Source organism: Anguilla rostrata, chromosome 15, assembly GCF_018555375.3.
Source record: "Anguilla rostrata isolate EN2019 chromosome 15, ASM1855537v3, whole genome shotgun sequence".
NCBI classification, from domain to species: domain Eukaryota; kingdom Metazoa; phylum Chordata; class Actinopteri; order Anguilliformes; family Anguillidae; genus Anguilla; species Anguilla rostrata.
The window spans coordinates 35,565,737-35,588,119 of NC_057947.1; the positions used below are offsets into that span (position 1 = coordinate 35,565,737).

Genomic DNA, 22,383 nt, shown 5'->3' on the forward strand with positions numbered 1-22,383 from the left:
TGAGCTGCCCTAGAACTGGAGTTGTGCAGGTGAGAAAGGGAAGAGGCCTTTTACTGGTTCAGCGCTGCAGATTAACTACATGTCAAACAGCAGCATGTTCGTGTGCCTCACGCGCTCACAGCTGTGTGAGCAGCGGCAAACGCACACCGCTGCGCTAGACGCGGTGTTACCGCCGTGGTGAGGGCGCTGCGCTTCCAACGCGCAGACCATCGGCGCTCGCGTTATTAGCCGCCGTGCGATTAATCTGACAGAACTGGGCATCAAACAAAAAAGGACTCGGCCTGCGACGCCACGCCGGGTTACTTATCTTTCTCAAACGCCTCGACAAAATGTCAGGACCGCGGCATGAAAGCGCGGAGTCCTGATGAGGACAATATCAAAGGTTTTATTTATTTTTTTATTTATTATTTTTTCGCCCCCACTTTCCCTGTTCAGCTAAACAAAACCCGGCCCCCTCGTCCCGGCCGTCCCCCGTGGCCTTTAAGTTCCCATTTCCCGAAAGACGCCGAAGGCGCGACCCTCGCGCGGACTTGAAAGTGGAGGGGAAGCGATCCCCGGCCCGGCGGCTGAAAGCATCGGGCCTCGTCTCTCTGAGACGCCATTGTCCCAGATTGCCTATTCTACGGCTTGCCTTTTGAATTTCAAACGCAAATCCACAGCAGTTTTGCCCAGAAGTTGCCTTTCTGTCATCTGCGGAGGTGGGGGGGGGATCGAAACATCAGAGAGGACCAAAGGACAGAATCTAATCAGAGAACTGAGACTTTTTTTTTTTTTTTTTTGTTGTTTTCAATAAATATGTTTTCAGGTTCTGGGCTTGAGTTGAACACGCATGGTTGGGCCTGCATGACAGCAAATAGGTAGTATCACTGAAAAAATAAATGTGTTTTAGATTTAGAAATATGATAATGTTGGCGAAATCCATATTTAAACATATGTAGAAGGGCGATGCAAAAAACAAAAACAGTTCAAGAAGAGACATTGTGAGAGCTTATTAGTACTGCAGTAAACATGGAGTTTGTTAAATATTTAAACTAGTAGTTAAGAAAGCCCATTGCTGTACTTGATATGAAAGATTAATACAAAAAGATGCAACAGAAAACAAAATATGCAAAACAAGGCAGTTTCTGGTGTGGACTTCAAAGCTGACACAATGGAAACGAGGAAGTGAATGAAGACCACATGGGCTGGCTGTGATAAGACATGCTTAAGGCAAATTAAAAGCGCAAATGGTTGTTACTGATTCTTGTGGCGATGAGCTTATTTTAACATCACTACCGCCTGTGTACAGACAGTGCTGAAGCGGATTTAATCGGGCTAATTAAAACCCACTCAAGGCATAATGCAGCATCTAATGAAATAATCTGGAGAAGAAAAAAAATAGTTCCACTCCAATTTATTCTCTTTTTTTTCTGGGGGGAATACTGAAAATCTGTTTTAGGTAAGATGTTGCTAGTGTTCCTGCTTTGGCCATATATGCCAAAGGACAGCACACCAGTGCCCCAGGAAGAACCTAAATAAAACCAAAACACTTGGCTTTGTCTGCGCTTGTGATATTTACGGCAACTATCTTACACCTGATAGGCCACACAGCACTGAAGGAAAGAGGGAGGAACCAATCGAGTCGGTCGCACACGAGGGAACCCTGGCTGATTAAAACCCCGCCCCTCGGCGAGACCGGACCAAGTGCTGAAGACTATCCCAGCATGCATTTGGCAGGTGGCAGGAATACACCCTGGACAGGTTGCCAATCTATTCGTCGACCAATTGTGTCATAGCTGGCTAACGCTATACAAGCCTTGAAGCTCGAACCTGTGACTCCCCGGAGCATCCTGCGTTCACACCAAGTGAACCACTCCTAATCCCTTCCTGCTGCACTCACAGGAGGAGCGCAGCCATTTTAAATATAAACTCAGTCTAGAATGCACTCTCACAGTACAGAATCACGGGTGCATCCATATGCAGAATAGAGCAGTAAGTGACACGTTGGGCGTCAAAAAGTAGAACGGCCAGTATCCGGCTTTAAAATCAATGTCGGGAAATGATATGGATCTGAAGGCAGTAAATGGCAATGATAAACAGAACACAGCATAATATTTTTGTCTACTTTCCATGCCTCTGATTGGTTAACTGTGAGTGATAAATATTTACATGCTAAGGTTTATAGTCTGACTACCACTTGCGTTGACACATCCAAGCAATAAATATTCTCACTTTGAAACTGTCTCACAGAAAATAAGCAGATGCGTATATTCTGTGTATATTAGTTACAGTATGAAGTTTTAATAAAGCTAGTTACAGAGGTCTCCGCTGCTTATGCGTCTCATTCAGGATTAACGCCCGCAAATTAAAAGTTAGTTTGGGGATTTTGCTCATAATACATCAGACCTACTTAGGGGCTGTTCTTAAGGAGGGAGCGCAAAGTACTTATCATGGGCTGGCTTTCATATGAGAACTAGCAGGCCTGTCTTCCCTGCTTTGTAAGGCGTCTATTACCACGAGGACTGTCTGTTTGTCGGGACAAAGCAGTGTTTTACTGAGTATCCTTCAGGACGAATACATTACATCTACCCACACAGTCCCAGTGGGCCTTTCCGCTGAGCACATTAGAAGAGCAGAATTAACGCCCTGGAACAAAAGGATTGATTGTTAAAATTAGTTCAAGGTTATCCTTTCATTTCAGAATTTTAGACAAAGACAAATGTAATTACCAGTAATTATCACCAGCCAAGCATTGGACTTTGTGATTCTGTTCAAATATCTCATGTTGCACCAAACAAGGTTTTTTTTTTTTCCCCTCCCAAAAAATTAGGTCCAACCAGTCTTCCCATCATTCCTCCAAGTTGTTTTTCAGAAAAACAAAGCAAACTAAGAACTAAAGTCAAACTATGGAATTTATTAAACCAACACTAAGTTACAGTGCATACCTGCGGTGTGTTCCGTTTCTATTTACTTTAGAGTTCAAAGTTCTGATGGTGCCAGACAGATACATATCGCTGACTGGCAGAAGTGTTCTAGAATGGTCTGAATGGAATTCTCCCATTCAGTTCCAGCTAATGTACAGACATTAAGAGTCAGCAACCTGTAGTACTAGAAGCCTAATCTATGACTTCCTTTCATTGTGTTCCTATTAATCTAAGGCATCACTCTTCGGTCCATACCTCATTGACAAAACAAATGATATGACCTTGATGATCCTACAAAATGTTCAGCTTTAATCCAAAGAGTAGCCCATGCCCTTCAATAAGCAAATCCTGCATAGTGTAGACACTTCATTTTGATTTCCTTCAAAAGGTTTTTAAAAAATCATCCCTATCTGCAAAACACCAGTTAACTCCCAACACAGACATAACCTATAGTGATACAGGCTCCCTGTGTGGCATGTCTACCTACTCAATACACCTAAGAACATAATATAAAGTCCAGCTAATTTCAGTGTGTGGCATTTTAATTTATGCAAACTGCCAGCTAAGCCAAAAAGTTATTTTTGCCCTTGAAAATATTTCAGATAATTGGATTGCTTATCTTACAATGCATTTATGATACATTTTTCTGCAAGAATGTTCTGGGCACATTTTTTGGTCCTTAAATAAAGATATCATGGTTTAACTAATTATGAGCGACATAATCTTCATAAAATAAAAAAATATTGTCCAATATATTTCTTACATTTCTATTTAAATACTTCAAGACAAGAAAACTGGATAGCCACTCTTTTCAATAATTTATTTACAGTAAGAGGAGTACCATTAAATAAGGAATGCATGTGGTTATGCTTGCTCATTTGTACAGGCAAAAGCACAAACAATTTAAATAGAATATGTGAAACATACATTGCAGAACGATGTTGGGCTGGCGGGTGTAACAGCCAGGTTTTATGGGGAGTATTTTTCTCCTTTCTTTTCCTTGTGTTTTCGGTGTCCGGCTCTGTCAGTTTGCCCTTTGGGGTGGGGGGTGAGGGAGGGGGGGGGTGGGCTGAGAGGACTCCGGGGGAGGTGGCTCTAGAGGACGGGGGCCCTGGGTCGAAAGCCCAAATTTACCTGTGGGTGGAATGATTCCAGGTGACATGAGGCCGGGCACGGTGTGGGGCATGATGTGGGGGTTCTCCGGAGACGTGACGCTCTGTGTCCTCTTCGGAGGCCGTCCAGGTCGAGAACTGAAAATACAAATAAATATATATACAGAGAGCAGGAAAGACAAAAGGACAGGATGGAGGGATAAAGAGAGAGAGAGAGAGAGAGAGAGATAGGGAGAGACAGAGAGAGAGAGATGAGAGACAGAGAGAGAGAGCGAGAGAGAGAGAGAAAAAAGAATTATTGAGATTGAGAGGGATGGAGAGAGTGAGAGAGGGAGAGAGAGATGAGAGAGGGAGGGACGGAGAGCAGAAGAGACAGAGACACAGAGAGAGATGAGAGACAGAGACAGACAGAGAGAAAGAATGAAAAAAGATTGAGATTGAGAGGGATGGAGAGAGAGATAAGAGAGGGAGGGAGAGAGGGAGAGAGAGAAAGAATGGTTTAGCATTCTACCCACTTCAAATCGCAATACCATTCCAAAAGAGCCAGCATGTACTGTAAATAAATTTCTTTCTCAAGGACAGTTGCTTTCCGCAGTTCAACATAATATACTTCCATTACTAATTAGATTACACGCTGAATTCATTTCCTTTATTGAAGATCAACCGCTTTTTGATGCATAATTCATAGCCCGTACCTCGTTACCTGCTCCTCGGTATTAATATCCCGACTCTATTTGAATTGCCTCGTTTGCATATGCTAAAATCCGCCATGCAGCTTTCAGCCTGAAAATTACATGTTAACTTGTTATAATTATTGCAGCCGGGCCTCGGCTGATTTATGAGACTTTTAAAAACCAAATATGTGTAGTTCTTGTAATGAATGATATGTTAAGGTTCTTGGGGAAATTACAAGCCAGCGGCGGCCTGAGGAGATGTTCTGCTCGCGTGATTTAACACGGGAGCCGGCCGGAAGGTGTGGTGAGCGAGTGAATCCGACCTGTAGTACATTTCTGATGGAGTGTTTTATTACCTCAGTCCGCTGACCTCATACCGGGGATGATAAATGGCAGTACACGCTTAATCTGGTGGGAAAGTGTCTTTTTAAAGAAAAAAAAAAGGCTTTTCTTTCATTTGTGTTTTTGCCCTCTCTGAGATGATTAACTCATTACGAATTTTTTTTTTTGGAAGGGGAGGGGGGTGGATTGTGCAGCTCGGCAGGGGGGGGGAGGGTTACCGCCAAAATCCATTTTAGGCAATTGTTACAAATCATAATACGCATATTTCTTTTCTTTTTTAAGTCCTTTTTTTTGGCCAGCCATCCACACTCCCGAGACAGATTATTCCAGTAAGATACTGTAATGTGTTCTTCCTTTATTCCAGCAGCACCAGGGCCTGTTGCGCAACATCTCTCAGATCACACAGGCCACAGAGATGCATACCCCTTAACACCCCCCCCCCCCCCCCATTTCAAGAGACTGCTGAAATAAATGTGTCACAGTAATATTTACAATACCTCCATTCACGTCCCATCCTTTAAAAAATAACTAAATAGGGATAAAGACATTCCCTATGGCTAGCAAAAAAATGAAGGTTCATTTGTTAAAGGTTCATCTTGTACACACACTGCTGAAGGACTAATGGAACTCTGATAGTTAACGCAGTCATGGATGCGCATTTCCGCAGCGCATGTGTGTGATTTATACAGCACAGGCTGAACAGAACCGCACGGCAGGTTGTGTGTTCAGTACAGGCTGTTGTGAGTTCAGTACAGGCCGAACAGAACCGCAGGGCAGGTTGTGTGTTCAGTACAGGCTGAACAGAACTGCACGGCAGGTTGTGTGTTCAGTACAGGCTGAACAGAACCTCACGGCAGGTTGTGTGTTCAATACAGGCTGAACAGAACCGCACGGCAGGTTGTGTGTTCAGTACAGGCTGGACAGAACCGCACGGCAGGTTGTGTGTTCAGTACAGGCTGAACGGAACCGCACGGCAGGTTGTGTGTTCAGTACAGGCTGAACGGAACCGCACGGCAGGTTGTGTGTTCAGTACAGGCTGAACGGAACCGCACGGCAGGTTGTGTGTTCAGTACAGGCTGTTGTGTGTTCAGTACAGGCTGAACAGAACCGCATGGCAGGTTGTGTGTTCAGTACAGCGCCCAACCTCAGCGTTCGTATGCGGTCACGATGGTGGTGGGATTTACAGCACTCTGTTTACACGACTCCGATACTTTGTTGCTTTGTAATGTAATCCCGCAATTCTCCCACAATTCACTGCATTTGCATTATTGATCCCAACTTGTTTAGGCTGCAAAGCAAGTTATTCGAGTTCAGATGCTGAAATTGCACTTGAACGCAGTGCAACTGCAATTACACTGAAAGAGGAATATGGTAGTGCAATTCAAGTTGAAACATTAATGTATGTGCACACAGTTGCAGGAATACCTGCACATAAAGCAGCTCATGTAGGCCCACATTCCCTCAGACAAATCTGTCTTTATCATTAAGTAGGAGTGGACACCGTCGAGTTTTACTTAAAATTACGGCACAACATATTTAGCTAACTTCAAAGACCACCAGTCCAATGAGAAATCACTTTAATATATTATTCAAAGTTAATTTGCACACGTCGCAAAGTTATTTGAAGCTGGGCTTAATTTCAGTCTCTCTCTCACCCTATACACAACCCTGCTTTATATAACCCACATGAGTGTGTACTTACAGCAACCACACAGTACTTAGCAGGTAAACTATATGCAAAGTGAGCTGTTTAGATGGAAATTTGACCCAGTACATTCAATGCATCTAGCAGAGCACATTGAGCACAGTGTAGCCATTAGCTACAGCTTTAGCCAATTAAAAACGATGTATGTCTCTTCACTGGGTTTTCTGTAAACTGGGCACTCCGTTATATCTCCTTCGCTCATGCCAGATGAAATATATAAATCATCACTTCTGAATATTCAGTCCAGCAGTCCCGTGGTGTGTATAAGAGAGAGAGACCTGAGGGCACGACAGAACAGAAAACACACACGCCACGCAGTCTGAGAGAGAAACTGCTGATTGGACCAAGACAAACACATGGTTGGAATCAATCAATCAATCAATCAATCATCAATCAAAATTTATTTATATAGCGCATTTCACAAACAGTTGTCACAATACGCTTCACAGACAACCCTGGCCTACACCCCCACAGGAGCAAGCCTAAAGCAACAGTGGCAAGGAAAAAACTCCCTGTGGCAGATGGGAAGAAACTTCAGAAGGAACCAGGCTCAAGGGGGGAAACCCATCCTCCTGTGATCAGCTCAGGGTGTAGACTGGTGACCAACATGGTCAGTCAGTGTTCACCATCAGATTAATGGCAGTTAAATGACAGTCCTGAGGTAGCGGCCCAGGTGATGGGCGGGGCCTGGTGGTGATGGTGAGGAGCGGCAGGTGGCGACGAAAGCGGGGCTGGACCGCAACTGCCAAAAAAACTGCACTATAGTGCCTCTGAAAGACACAGCCGGGATGAGATGCCGCTCTGTAGGGCAAAGCAAAGTTCCACACAGCTACGCGCTCTTCGGCTTCGGAAGCAGGAGAAATTCTGGGATTTTTTTTTTTACGCAGGCCCCTCGTTGGACTTAGTCACTTTCATTAAACAGAGGGGGTTATTCCCAAACGAGGGGGGAAAGAGGGGTGAATGAGAGCAAGATCAACGGAGGAACAGTTTGAAATACAATTCTTATTTAAACGCAAACACGTCTTTGATCTCACGAGGGATCCTGGAGATAGTTCTTCTGTCATCACTTTCGACGTGCTCCGTCGCTGAATTATTTATACAAGGCCTCAATAGAGGTACGCGATGTTAAAAGCATTTTTCAACAATGCTAAGAGCGCAGAACCTTGAACGGACAAAACTGCCACTTCCATTTTGGCTCCAGGCACTTAGGAAAAACGAGCAGATTCTGATAATGCGTGAAGCGTTTAGCCAAGGTCTTAACTTTAAATATGCCAAAAGGACATATCTCTGGGTTTTGCTTAGCAGTGCGCTTTGATAACGTTCTTCTTCATGAACAAATTTCAAATGCAATTAGCCAGTTTAGCGCCCCCTACTGCACACCGAATAACTGAAATTAACTTAAACTGTAATGTGCAACACGTTCTCTAAAACTCTAAATCCATGCCTCTGTCAAACTACTCTCATAAAATGTGTGACCTGTAAAAAACAGGTTTGTCGCCAAGGTATTAAAAACAGAAGAATCTTCCTCGACTCCACTGAGAATGCAGAACATACTCGGAAAATGTCACACAGATGACAAGAGGTCATTACATTCATGCTATTCCTCGAAAGCACTTTGCTCAAACGCTCCTGACGCAGAAATCATAACTAGTGTAATAATACAGAGGCAGTGAAGTATGTACGATGATCAGAGGCAATGCGTATATTAGTCCTGAACAACTCCCACTGCAGCAGCACAGACCGATGATCAGATAGTATGAAAAAACACAGTACACCGAATTTATGACAGGATTTTACTGCTATGCAGCTATTTAACAGGATATTTAACGGAATTACAGGAAGTTCTTCCCTTATTCGGCACAGGACGTGACAAGATTCAAGTTCTCAGTTCAACGACCTAACATGGGCTACACCAAAACCGCCGGACTATTCGGCAAGCGACTGATACTTATGGAGCAGCGTGGCAGAGAAATTCCACGTGAGTAAGACATTAGCGTGGAGAGCTGGTTTGGGGAGGGCGGGGCGTCGTCTGAGAGTCGCGCGGAGGCCGCGATCGGCCAACAGCGGGAATGGCGGGACGGCGAAGCCGGCTAGCGCGCTGACAGGAACGCCGCGCTTATTTGAAAAATATCCATTTTCAAAGTGTGTTACGTCCGGCGTGTAATTCGGGCCTTAAATCAAGTTATTGTTAGCGGTGCCAAGCGGCCATTTCGCTGACCCGGGGGGTCAGGATCGCATTAGGGGCGGGTCCGTCTCAGAACGGTTTGTGCTGAAAGCGCATTTTTCCCCCATCGTGGCTCGCAGCGCTGGGGCATTTTCCTCCGCGCGCGCACACAGCGCATTACTGCTGCACAGTCACGTGACTGTAAGGAGAGACGCCTTCTCTTCGCCCACTTTACGCTGCAAACAAAGCGTGCGCAAAAAAAATTAATCTAAAAAGGCACTCGGCACTGGAAATGAGCAAAACGGAGCCGGGGTCCGCAATCCATCACTGCTGAAGTGCTAATTCTCTTAATGTTTAAATGCATTACGTTTCCCTTTACTGTCAAGCGCAGCATCATTGCGGGCTTGCTTTTAAAACCTATCGAATGGATTTCCCTCTGTTTACGCCACAGACGATCGCTCTGGCGGGCAACGGGCGACTTCAGGAAACAGAGCCGACCAGCGCCGCCAGCGACAGGGCCCCTAAGAGCGGAATACGCTACGAACGCGAGGGCTTCTTCCTTCTCGTTTTGCAAGCGCGACGAAAAAGGAAAACAGCCGTGAACTTCGGCTGAACCCCGAGCTCCTTTAATGGACTCGGTCCGTGTTGACCCAGCCCCGAAACCCGATGCCACGCAACACGCCGGTGCCTGCTAAAGCAATCAGATTATAGGCAAACAATACACTCCATAAAGTTCCAATTTCCATGCAGCAGCGCTATTACAGCACAGCGTCCCCTTTTCTATTAATCATTTCTCCGGCTCCCTCTCTCAGAAACAGCGCGCGGGCGAAACACCCGATCCGGCAGCATGTCGCTCTCCATGCCCCGGCGCCGCTCGGCGTCCGCTCCACCGACACCGTCGCTAGAGCCGCCTCGCGGCCCCCTGTGCTCGCTCGTTTGCCGAAAATGTCAAATTCCACACGGATTCAAACACACGTTTGCATCGGTTCTTTCTGAGCTTCCCAACCAAAACAATAGAAAATAAAAAATAATAATCTGTTTGTATTATCTACAATAGATTGGGGAGTGTATTCCTGCATGCATGCTGGGATAGGCTCCAGCACCCCTCACGACCCAGAGCAGGATAAGCGGGTATATATAATGGATGGATGAATGGATGGATGTTTGTATTATAGGCTCATTGCAATAAAAATGTTTTTTTTTGTTGTTGTTGTTGTTGTTGCAGATATGGCTACTACCTGAGCTGGAATATAAAACGAGCAAATCAGTCTGGCTACCCACTGTACACAGCCTGAATCATTATCTAACAAGCAGGATGGTAATACTGTAATACCTGTCTGTGTGCTACCATTCATAAGACTTCAATGACCAGAATCCTTTGCTGCACTGCTGATAGAGGTCAGCTTAATAAATGTGCTACTTCTGTCCTCTGAGCCATGAAAGGAGCTAACCTACTGAGATGTGCAGGCAATGTTAGTTATGCGGTTCAAGGTGCCAATTGACTCATTTCTGGCTTCATGTTTTAGCATTTATAATACTTATAATAATTTACATTCATTTTGGAATTTAACAGACTTATCCTGCTCAACACAACACACTCATTCACATACATATTTATACGGCTATACATTTACTGAAGCAGTTCAGATTAGGCACCTTACTCAAGGGTAAACCAGCAGTGCCCCAGCTAGGAATCAAACCTGCAACCTTTCATTTACAAGCCCAGTTCCCTAACCATTATACTACACAGCCACCCATTTTTCCCTGATCTGAAATCGGTCCGATAAACGTCCCAGCAGCTAAATCCTGAAAAAAAGACTGAATGTTTTTTTATTAAGTTATTTTCATTGTCATAATTTAATTGCAGGACTCAATTGCTTTCTCAAATGGCTTCTCGAGTGTCACTAAACGATGTTGATTCTGTCCATTTCGTTTTCACCCTGGTGTATTAGGTAGCTATCTGGCTAATTCACAGAGCTCTCCTCTGCCACGATTCCTACACTGTGTACACTTACCCATCAACATAATCGCTAACGCAGACCACATATTCCTGTTGATAGTTTCATTCAATCACAACAGAAGTCTGCGTTCGACTGGCGAAATTAGTCCACAGCAGCAATGATGTCGATGCCACTGTTACACACTAATTTCTTCAGAGGACTCTGGAGTTCTGAAGTGACAACGACGGAATATCAATTACCGACCAATCTTTGTTTCCCACAAACATCTTTACCAAATTTTATCCAAGTGAGCTGAGAGCGTTTCCATACTTTTAAAATATATGTGAATATCTACCAGCCAGTTCGTAACTGTATTTAATACTTTAACACCAATACAGGTACAACAATTGCCAGGACACACATTAAATACAGTGCCTCGGGCTAATGCAACTCTATTACAAAAGCATCCATTACTGATAATACTGAGCCTTGCACACATCTTTCTTCAAAGCATGCAGTTTAAGTGTGACTACATTTTTTTAAAATTTGTCAATATTTCACATTAAAATGTTCAATCATTTTTTGTGCTTAGTTATTCAAATTAGTTATTGAATACAAGTGAAAATACAGATAATAACTGCCAGGTACTGAAAACGTTATCTCTGAGAACGAGCTATTCTTCCTCAATGCACCTTAGATTAGACTGACAACATTGCCATTTGTTACTTGGAGAAGCAAAAGGAGAAGTTGACAAATTTCACTCAATACCAATGGGATGTCACAAGATTTAATATATTCCAGCCATAAAGACAACACCATCGTGTTTGTTTTCTGTAAAACATTACAAACATGGCCGAATGCTGGCTGAAGAAAGTTTAGCTGAGGTGAGTTAGACATTACGAAATTATGAGGCAAAGCAAGAATGTTCCAGTCAATCTTCAAATGCTTTTCTTCTACCTGTTCTCACGTCCCACTTAGCAACATGTCTTCAAACTCCTCAACAGTCTTTGAATCTCAACTTCTGAGGCAAAAGTAAGCTTTAATTTATTTTTGTTTTAATGTACAGATAATGTGGTTCTCATCAGTGATGTTTCTTTCATTAGTGTCAGACTGCCCGACAAGCAGACCTTGGATTATTCGCAGCAGGAGGACAGAAATATACCTGATCTTTTTTTAAATTTTTTTTATTTAAAACATTATTAGATTTTCGCACATGGACAAGAACTCAAGATTCCCTCTTTTGGGTGTCTCAAAAACTATTTGGGTAAATTTGATATGACCATCAGTTGGAAGAACCAATATTTAAGTACATTAGCAACAAAATAATGAGCACTGCACATAATTTGCAAGCTTTCTGCAGAGTACCCATTTATACAGCTGAGTATACTGTATACAGAATACTGAAGCAGGGCAGGTTACATACACAATGGCAAAGGTATAATACCTGGGGATCAAACCTGCAACCCTTTGGGTACAAGCTGAGTTTCCAAACCATTAAACTACACTTCCGCCTACACAGGACTCCCTACTTAGATTTGCAGTTCAAAAACTATTTTAGGGTTTTTTTAAAACAATGGATAGTTCTCTGTTACAGTTTACAAATATATTTGGTTCAATAATGTAATGTAACATTAAAATGGTTCATTGCTTTTCATAAAGGTTTTATACAATAGAGAGATAAACATAAAAATGTGCACAGTTATGCGAGTCTTCTTTTGTTTGAGATTTCAGACACATTTTCCACTTCCACGCAGCATAGCGAAACCAGGAGTGCCACAGCATTCCCGAACCGTGAACCATTAGGCCCCGGGTTTTCAAATAGAGATTCTCAGCACAACGCCAATCAGGCCTTATAAAATATTAACCCAGTGTCACTGCCCTTTTAAAATCTCTCACCTAAAATTCCCTAATTGTTCCTTCTCTTTATCTCTCTGTAGCAGAGAGTAAATAAATTAACAAAATTGCCTTTATCGTGCCAAATAACCTTTTAACTGAGGGATTATCGCTGGTTTATTTTTCTTTTTTCTTTGTGCGCGATAGGACTGCATGTCTCATTGATTAGTTCGCGGAGACGGTGACCAGCAGTGAAAATAAGGTCCCGATGATATAATGAACAAACCGACTTTTCTCCAGACTTTTCATGTATATATTCACAAGCTCTTACTTATTTTAAATGTCAGTGGAAAAAAAAAAAAGTAAGTAGTTTCAGTTTAATTAGGCGCTCTTGCACATGCATTCCCCAAGAGAGGTTATCTCAGTTTGTTGAAGGACGGGAGTAACATGCTTGCGTTATCGTAAATAACTACCCATTTACAATCGATCTGATAAGATAAGGACGGAGGTAAAGGGCAATGAGCCCAAACTTAAAGGCATCCTTTCTCCTGGCTGAGACGGTACTTTTCCTTTCATTGATGGTAGGGCAACCATACATCATTTTTTCCCCACGCGTAGGCTGTTCATCTCTAATGTCACGATCACGATCAAATACATACAGTATGCGCGTGGATCTGGTCGTGAGTAAAGGGCGTGGCTAAAAGCACAACACTCCGTCCTAAAAGCACAACACTCCGTCCTCCTACAGAAGAGGAGAAACGGAAACGCAAACCCGGTGCGTGTAACGCTCGTACAAAACACATTACACTAATTCACACTTCCGTCGCAGCCCCTAGCACCTCCCCAAAGAAAAGACCACGAAAACGGCAGAGACACACATTATTCCGCCCGCACAATATTTTTCAGCCCTGTCTGCGATCACGTTATCTGCACGCACGTCGATTTGCATTCGGTGGCTGCTGGCTTATCTCAATCAGCTGTCTCGCGCACCTGTCCAGTGTTCCTTCACCCAGGTAGTAAGGGCCCGTTATCAGATACAGATAGATGGATTACTCAGGAGCACTTTATATCAAACAGTCTTCTTTTTTTGTATTCACCGGAACAGCTGCATCCTGCGGTGAACTTTTGTTGAGAACAATAAGCGAAGATCAAGAACAGAGATTGAAGGGGAGAAGTCACCTTCCACCGGTGACCATGGAAACCTTGGCAACACGCTCCTGCAAATCCGTCAACAGCCCCACGGTAGTCTGCAACACTCAGACATACGCAGAACAACGGATATAAGGCTCTCTTCCTGTTCCCTTTTGTATGCATGACACAGTCTGATAAAAAAGGGGGGAAAGATTTGTGAGCTGGGACATCGGTTCATGTCTGGGCAAAGTCACTGGTCCGTGATTTTGACTTTCTGTTCCCACCTGTACCTGATTTAATGTTGCCATGTCTCCTCAGAATTCCTCTGCTCCACTGGTTAAGTATACAGAATAGAGCGACTGAATGTAAAGTATAAAACGACTTCATTAAAATAATGATATAAAATTCTTGAAAAAAAAAATGTGACTGCCATTCGAAAGAAAACTAAATAAAAATAATAAAAAGATTAAAAAAACAGATTATCATTAGTAGGAGGGATACTGGTTTCATTATTTTGTACACTAATTTTAAGTCATGAAATTATTTAGTATAATTTCTATTACAACTAATAATGAGTAAGCAGACTGGGGATTGATGAAGAATGCCTAATTGGTGGACTTTTTCATTCCTAACGGACAATATACTTAATTAAACAGATACTGTACCAAAATCTTATAAATCAGATACAGCTAAAAGTAAATGCAGTTAATCAAATATATGAAAATGAACAGTTCCAGGAAAGTCTAAATGAGATTGGTAGATATGATTTTTTTTCCCTCAATATTTATTAATTGCGGTCCCTTTTGGTTAACAAAACAGAACAGGCCTTATCTAAAAATTATAAGGAAATTTCCTCTAACAGCACTGACTGATCTCTCATTTTCATGAACTGCAAGTGCGCATGAAACAAGTCTTCAAAACAAGGCTTTAAAAACTTACTAGTCAGGGTGCCTTTGAGGATATTTAATTAAAATCTAATCCTGCATTCATTAAGGCTCACATAAATTAAGCTGTCATTCATAAGATTTATGGATTCTCATTTGCATATTGCATACAATTCATCAATTACTCAAGTATGAAAGGAGAGTGTTTCCGTGGGGGCCCCCAGCCTCCCTGCCAACATCTGAAATGAGAGAGAGAGCGAGACTGTCAGCCATTCCAACAAACTTTCCCCCGCAACGTCTGTCTCCCGATTCCTGTCTCATTTTACAGCCATCCCTTACAAGACTGTACACACGCCGGGCTTCGCTTTTCAATTATTTCACCTGTCCGCGCAAAACCAAACTTTTAATGGTGAATAAATACAGGGCCGTCCTCCTCACACTCCTCTTTTCCTCTTTCACTTTTAATGTGTATCGCTGACGCGCGTCCGTTGCGTTTCCTGTTAAATTAAAAAAAGGATTTCTGAGATGAGTAAAAAAGAAAAAAAGAAACGCAGTTTCCCTGCCTTTGAATGTCAGGTTCTTTTAGGCGAATAATATGCACGCAGTAATGATAATAACATATTTCCTGTCTCATATGCATCCAGTCTATTTTCTGACAAACTGAAGCTGAAGGACTTACTGCTGGATAAATTAAAAAGAGTCCCTTTTTTGTAGAGAGTGCTCAGGGAGAGCCAGCGAGGAGCTGGTAAGTGCTTAAGACAACCCAAGCATGAATGCTTCCGAGATAAAAGGTCAGGGAAAACAAACAGAAGACTCACAAAGATGAATTGGATTAATCAGGTCATTAATATGCATGGATGATTAAGCCTCAAATATTAAAATCACCATTAGCCGTGCTCTTTCCATTACAGATTTTATTTTACCTACCTATTTATTTCATGTGTATATATATATAAGCCAGCTTTGAGATATATTCAAAAATGCATCGATCTTCTGATAGGTTCCGACAAACAGGTTGTATTAAGCCCAATGTTTTTTACGACACAGACAAAGGGAAAGTTGCTTTGGTGCGAAGATTAATTTACAATTAATCCCAAATTCTGGCAGAGGAATACAGGCGTCATTATAACTGAGAAGTCATCCTGAAGGGTATTTAATCGGTTCCCTGTTGTACGAACCCTGAATGACAGAAATAAAAGCTGCTGTTTATTAATCCATCCCATTGTTTTGGGAAATTGTACTTGAAAGTCAGTTAAGATGATAGTTAAGACTTTAATGTGCTTTTAATTATAATACTTATCAGAGACAGATCCAAAATAAAGACACCGGTAAACAATACACTGGAGGTGATGAACACGTTATTTCAAAAGTTATTACCTGAAATAAATTAAAAGCCCCCCCCCACCTTCAATCAAAGCACAATGTTAATTTCTAATAACAGATTTATGTATTGTTTCATGCGCAATATTAGCTTTAGCTGTTATGTAAAGGAACAGAAAATGACAATGCATAGAGCAGTTAGACAGAATAAAACATGAATATTATACATTTCAAGATTTATGAGGGCAGACTGTAAATCAACAGAGTGGATATAGTCACTGCCGAACACAGAACAACATAACGGCATTATAGAATTAAAGGATTTGCTGTCATTACTGATTCCATTACATTTATTGCTTCATTTATTTTTATCCTCTTTTTAAGTTTTGTGGAAGTAAAAACAAGAATTCCAGAAATGAAATCAGGAAATTTTTTTGTTTCATTAAATTAAGTTCCAGGGGGTTACAACTACTAAAAAGGACAGTGAGGTCACCATCACACCATGGTCTAAATAGCTACAGAATCTGGGGAGGGGGGGGTTGAGGGAGAGAGAGAGGAGTCAGTTTTGGTGAAAACGCCCTGTCAGAGACAAAACACACTTGTAGAAGTTAAACAGGAAGTCCTTAATGATTAACATTAATTGGGCTGAGCATCCGAATCCTGCGTGAGACATTAAACAAAAATTATCTACTGCTTATGCCCTTTTTTAATAATTAATGAAATGTAAATAATCCGGGGAGTCCACAGCGATTCGTAGCGAGAGGAAGGGAGATGTTTACATAATGTGAGCAGCCGCTCTGTGTGAAAAGAGGTTACAAGCTTGGCCTGTTTCTTCCCTCGTAGTCACACATAATGGGGCCTTCTCCCCCGAGCCCTCAGCGGCAAGACATGTTTGCATATTTAGAGATTGTTTACGCGGCCCTAGTCATCTGCCGGAGTTCAGTCTAATATGGCCCTGATCAATTCTGCCAAGCGCTTTAAAAAACGCCGTTTACGGCAGGCAGTGCCGGAGCGGGTTTCCTGCCAGTGACAGACCCTGCGCTCACTACTGCAGATGGGGTGTTTCTGTACGGTGAAGAGGAATCGCGGCAACGTTGCAGGGCAGGAACGTAGGCGGTGTATCTGCACGCGCTGTCGCGACGCTCCACCAGGTCGTTCTCCGACAGCGCTCACAGGGAATGAATCCAACCCGGGGGGGGTCGAAAAATAAATAAATAAATAAACAAGGAGGCTCCTGATAGTGTGTTTAATGCCCTTGGCGGAGGCCAGGAGGGTTTTTTTTTTTATTATTAATAAAAGTAGCACTCTGTGCTTTACTTTCATCTGATTGGCTGATTGGCTGTTTGGCCGATTGGCTGAGTGGTGTCTCGTGCCAAGCGGTGGGTAGAACCTGTAACGTTTAAAAGCCCACGAATAACAATTACCTCAGACAAGCTTCACCTGCTCTGTGACCTGAGGGACGCTAGCCGCCCTCGGCTAAGTAAATTACTGCCGTTCCTCCGGGCGGCAGGTTCCACTTAAAGACCTCGTGAGGAAAAGAGCACTCCCTCCAAGCAAAAAACCTCAGACTCAGCAGATCAGAGAGATCCAAGTGTCCTCACGCAAGATGATATAATTCTTAATGTACAGCCTGACTAGTCATAAATCTTTAGCAAGATATCACCTGAGTTCTATATATATATATATATATATATATATATATACACTGTATATATCTATATCTTTTTTTCCTGATTAAGTGTGCATCACAGAAACTAAAACGCTTCAACTCTACCTTCTAATAACTCTCAGGCACCGTGGGGACATGACAGCATGATGAATATCACAACAGACAGCTCCAATATGGTACAATTTTAGGCGATCAATATCTCGCCGCAATATGAGAAAAGAGGAGCTGATATTAGTCTACACGGTGTACACAGAGCCATCCACATCACATCCTGCACATCGAGCTGACACACACACCATCACAACATCACACCACACACAGCATACACACTCACACATCCACACACACACACACACACACACACTACAACACAAGCAAACAATACACACACACAGCACACAAACTACACCACACACACACAGCATACACACATACACCCTTCACACCACATCACACATCACACACACACAACATCACACACACACACATGCACACACACACACAGCTACACGACACATCACACACACACCACACACACACAAGCATACACACGTACACATACACACACACACGCACATGCACACACGCACATGCACCCACACACACACAAGCATACACACGTACACATTCACACGCACGCACACACTGGAAACTAATCACAGCAGTGGCATCTGTTTAAAATTACCTTTTGCCCGCGGAGCTTAAACTACTTGTAGGACACGAGTGTGCACTTGAAAATAAGCCGCGTTCGAGAGCGCGATGCATGATGCTGCAGTCAATTATTCATGAGAAACCCCCCGAAATTTCATCGCACGCTAATAATAAAATACCATGGCGCTCATAAGGGATCTTATCTCTTTAGACTATTTAAAATTGATTGTACAATGGCAGATGGTTTTTAAAAATTAAAATAATGTTTTCCACGAGACCCCCCAAACCACTTCATGGTACGGGCAGCACACAGACCGGGACGCGCTCACAAACAGGTTGCCTGAGAAATTACTGAACCTAGAAGAGTGTTTGGATAGCCTCACTGCCTACTGTCGGAACACACTGGGGAAAATGTGCTGTATATATAACTCCATAGGCTCTGTGTGTGTGAGTGTGTGAATGTGTGTGAATGTGTGTGTGTGTGTGTGTGTGTGTGAGTGTGTGAGTGTGTGAGTGTGTGTGTGAGAGTGTGTGAATGTGTGTGTGTGTGTGCATGTGTGCGTGCGTGTGTGAGTGAGTGTGTGAGTGTGTGTGTGCGTGTTTGAGAGGGAAAACTTCACATTGAATTATTTTATATCAAATATACTAATTATTTAATGTTCTATAAAAAAATCATGGCAGAATATTTTTTTCTGCATTAATATTTTCTCCATTTTAAACACAAAAAAAAATCTATGTTTTATTAAAGAATATATCCTTTGTTAAAACAAATATCCTTTTAATAAGTAATGGCCCTTGCTAAGGCAGTTTGCCTATACCAGTTAAGCAGCGTTAGGCCAAATCACCATAGCACTGCCACATATGTGACATGGCTCTGGTTTGTTCAGTGTTAATGTATAACAATTCCGGTGTTTTCATTCAATGTGAACTCAGCTATTAGGACCAGCATGCGCTGTATATACAATAAGATAAAGACATGACTTCACTTCTCCAATAAAACCCGCAGTGGAACGGGAATGCACGTAAACACTTCAAACAGACTTCGTAGCGATAAACTTATATTTCAGCAGAGGACAGAACAGCAAACTCAAATAATTAACTCTGGTTTTTAGATACAACAGGAGTAGTGTATTTTAAAAGTTCCAATCAATAATTAATTCTGCTTGTTAAATTTGGTTTAACGTCAATTTCAAAGTCACAAGCTTTCAGAGTTCTGAACGACCCCCAACTCCAGCTCAGAGCTACCGTACTATTTTATTTATTGTTTGAAAATATGATATATTTATATATATATATAAAATGTAGGCAGATATCCCTTAAAAATTAGGAGTGAATAAACAGCGCTGGTTTACAATGTTTGCCGCCTTCCAACCAAAGCAGAGGGAAAAATGTTTTTAAAATTAGAAAATAATGCTTTTGGGTGGGGGTGGGAGGGGGGGGCCGTGGGGCTGTCAGCTCCTAAAATAGTTTGGGGGGGGTGGGGGGCTCTTTGTAATGTCCAGTTGCCTCTGACCATGACCCTTGGGGGAGGGGGGGGGGAGGCAGGCCAATGATTTGAGAATGAAAAGCAGTCTTCCACTTTGAATGCAAATATTTCAATAAACCAATATTCAAGCCTGGAGCGTTGTAAAATAGGAGCATGATATTAGCATCCGTCAGTGATGAACATGGACCCAACCATCACACATTGCACATTATCGATTCCGCGTTTGATCCCGCTACACCTGCAGATGTCCGTCAGTAATTACGCTCGGAGAACAGACAGAAATTATTAATAACCTGATACCGCAAAGCCACGCTGCGCACAAGTATAATTACATCTTAGTAACAGGTAAGGCTATTACCAGTATTAATAACCTTACATGTAATTTAATGTACATTTAGTTATATAATTAATGTTATTTCCCCTCTTAGCACCTTAAGAAGAAATGAAAGCGCACCACAGAACGGTCCGTCGATCTGCCCACACTGGAGACAGAGCCGCTCTTTCCAAGACTCTGAATGGTTTTTTCTTTTTTTTTTTTTTTTAACTCTCCAGAAAACAGGATCTGTTAGGCGGCTGGTCGGTAAGAGAAAAAAGGATTGTGAATTGGTCTTGCAACCTTAAAGGTCACAGGCTCGACTCCCGGGTAGGACACTGCCGTTGTACCCTTGAGCAAGGTACTTAACCTGCATTGCTCCAGTATATATACAGCTGTATAAATGGATGCTATGTAAAAAGTCGCTCTGGATAAGAGCGTCTGCTAAATGCCTGCAATGTAATGAATGCTTATAACAGCCGATATCTTCTTATACCGGGGAACAGTGCCAAGGGCTCCATCCTGTCACCACCAGCAGGGCGGCGCTGTTGAGCGTGCCGGGAGGGTGTTCCTCTTAAACGCTATTGAAAGAGCAGGGTAACCCTGGTGCAGACAACGTGTCAGCGTTTCATTACAGGCTGATAAACACGTAACGCAGACGTGTCACAGCCGGACCCAGCTCGCGGACTGACTGGCGGGAAGCCCGTTGTGGGGCCATTTTGTGGTGGATATTCCCGAGCACCTGACTGACAAAATTAATGATTCTGGAGTGGGGGGGGGGCTGTATCACATTGGGGGGGGAATGAGCATTTGGATCTCTCTAGAAAGACACGTCTGACAATGATTGAAAATTATTTATAATTCTCGACGCGAGCGATTTGAATTCCAGGCTTCCCACCGGCAAATGGAGAGACACTCTGTCATATTCCAGAAGGTGCACAATCAAGACTCAATCACACGCTGGAATTTCACTTAACTAATTGAGGAATGTGTCAATATTATTGCACAAACAATGGTTTGAAAATACATTAAAGCTTTCATTTCCAAGTCATCTTACGGGGGTGGGGGGGAAGGGAGGGTTTAAATATGAATTTGAATATCAAATAGCACAGCTGGAAATGTAGAAATCATTTTATTCTTACAGAAAATAAAAACATTTAGCCGAGAATAGACGCAAATCAGCCTGTTCTTACACACGGTAGGCCTCAGTTTACTCACAGCCACGGAGCACAATGTAGCTGCTGAGAATGCCCATGTCTAATTACATAATGTAGCATGTATTTATTGCAGTTTTTATAACACTAAGCTCCATGTATTGTGCGTTATTTGACATACTTTGTGGCTTTTGTACATATGTCCCCGAACAGAACGTAGTAAAATAATGATAAATGCATGACAGCAATCTGCTAGAACTGGGCAATGTAATTTTATGCATGTGGGCTGAGTATCAATAAAGATGGCTGATAAATCTGCAGGAACAGAGACAAAAGTTGCTGTTGTTTAATATTTCAAATCCCCAGCGAGAAATAAAAAGCACCATATTGGGAGCAGTAAACAGGTTGAAGAAGAGAAAACAGAACTACACCATAAAACACAAAGTGGTCGTATCTGTGTGCATATATATGTGAGAGAGAGAGCGAGGGGGAGAGAGAGAGAGTGGGGGGAGTGAGAGAGAGACAGAGAGAAAGAGGGGGGGAAAGGGAGGAGGAGAGAGAAAGACAAAAAGAAAGACAGAGAGAGGGGGAGGGAGAGAGACATAGAGCAAGAGTGAGTAAGAAAGAGAGACAAAAAGAGAGGGAGGGCAAGAGGAGGGGAGAGAGACAAAAAAAGGGGGGAAGAGAGAGGGAGCGTGAGAGAGAAAGAGAGACATAGGAAGAACAAGCAAGTGAAAGAGGGAGAGAATTCTTTTCAGGTTTATTATGCATATTACATTATAAAACTGTGCTAAATTCATTTTTTAAAAATTAGAGGACATCAATGCCTACACACATACAGTACAATGCAACACTGAAGGCAGAACGAGTCTGTTTTGGCTCTCAGAATGTCTTTTCTGAGCGATTAGCACGGGTAAGTAATGGGTTACCGAGACTGGGAATCAGTTCACCTTCTTTTCTCTCCCCTTCCTGTGTGAAATGTCTGGAATTGGATAATTAAAAACGTGTCAGGTGAAAGTCCACCCGGTTTCCTCTTGGTGTGTGTTCTAACATTGCACGCTTTGTTCATCTTATTAACCTCCTCCCTGCTCGGCGCGTCTTT

The 22,383-nt window shown here is 42.6% G+C and overlaps 1 protein-coding gene across 1 annotated transcript in view; it reads right to left on the reverse strand.

Annotated features, from left to right (window-relative positions):
- LOC135241065 (dachshund homolog 1-like) overlaps positions 1–22,383 on the reverse strand; it is a 169,036-nt gene that overhangs the window by 88,722 nt on the left and 57,931 nt on the right. Inside the window, exon 2 of the mRNA XM_064311171.1 lies at positions 4,038–4,153. Within this exon, the coding sequence (XP_064167241.1) occupies positions 4,038–4,153 (116 nt within the window). The remainder of the gene's footprint in view (positions 1–4,037; positions 4,154–22,383) is intronic.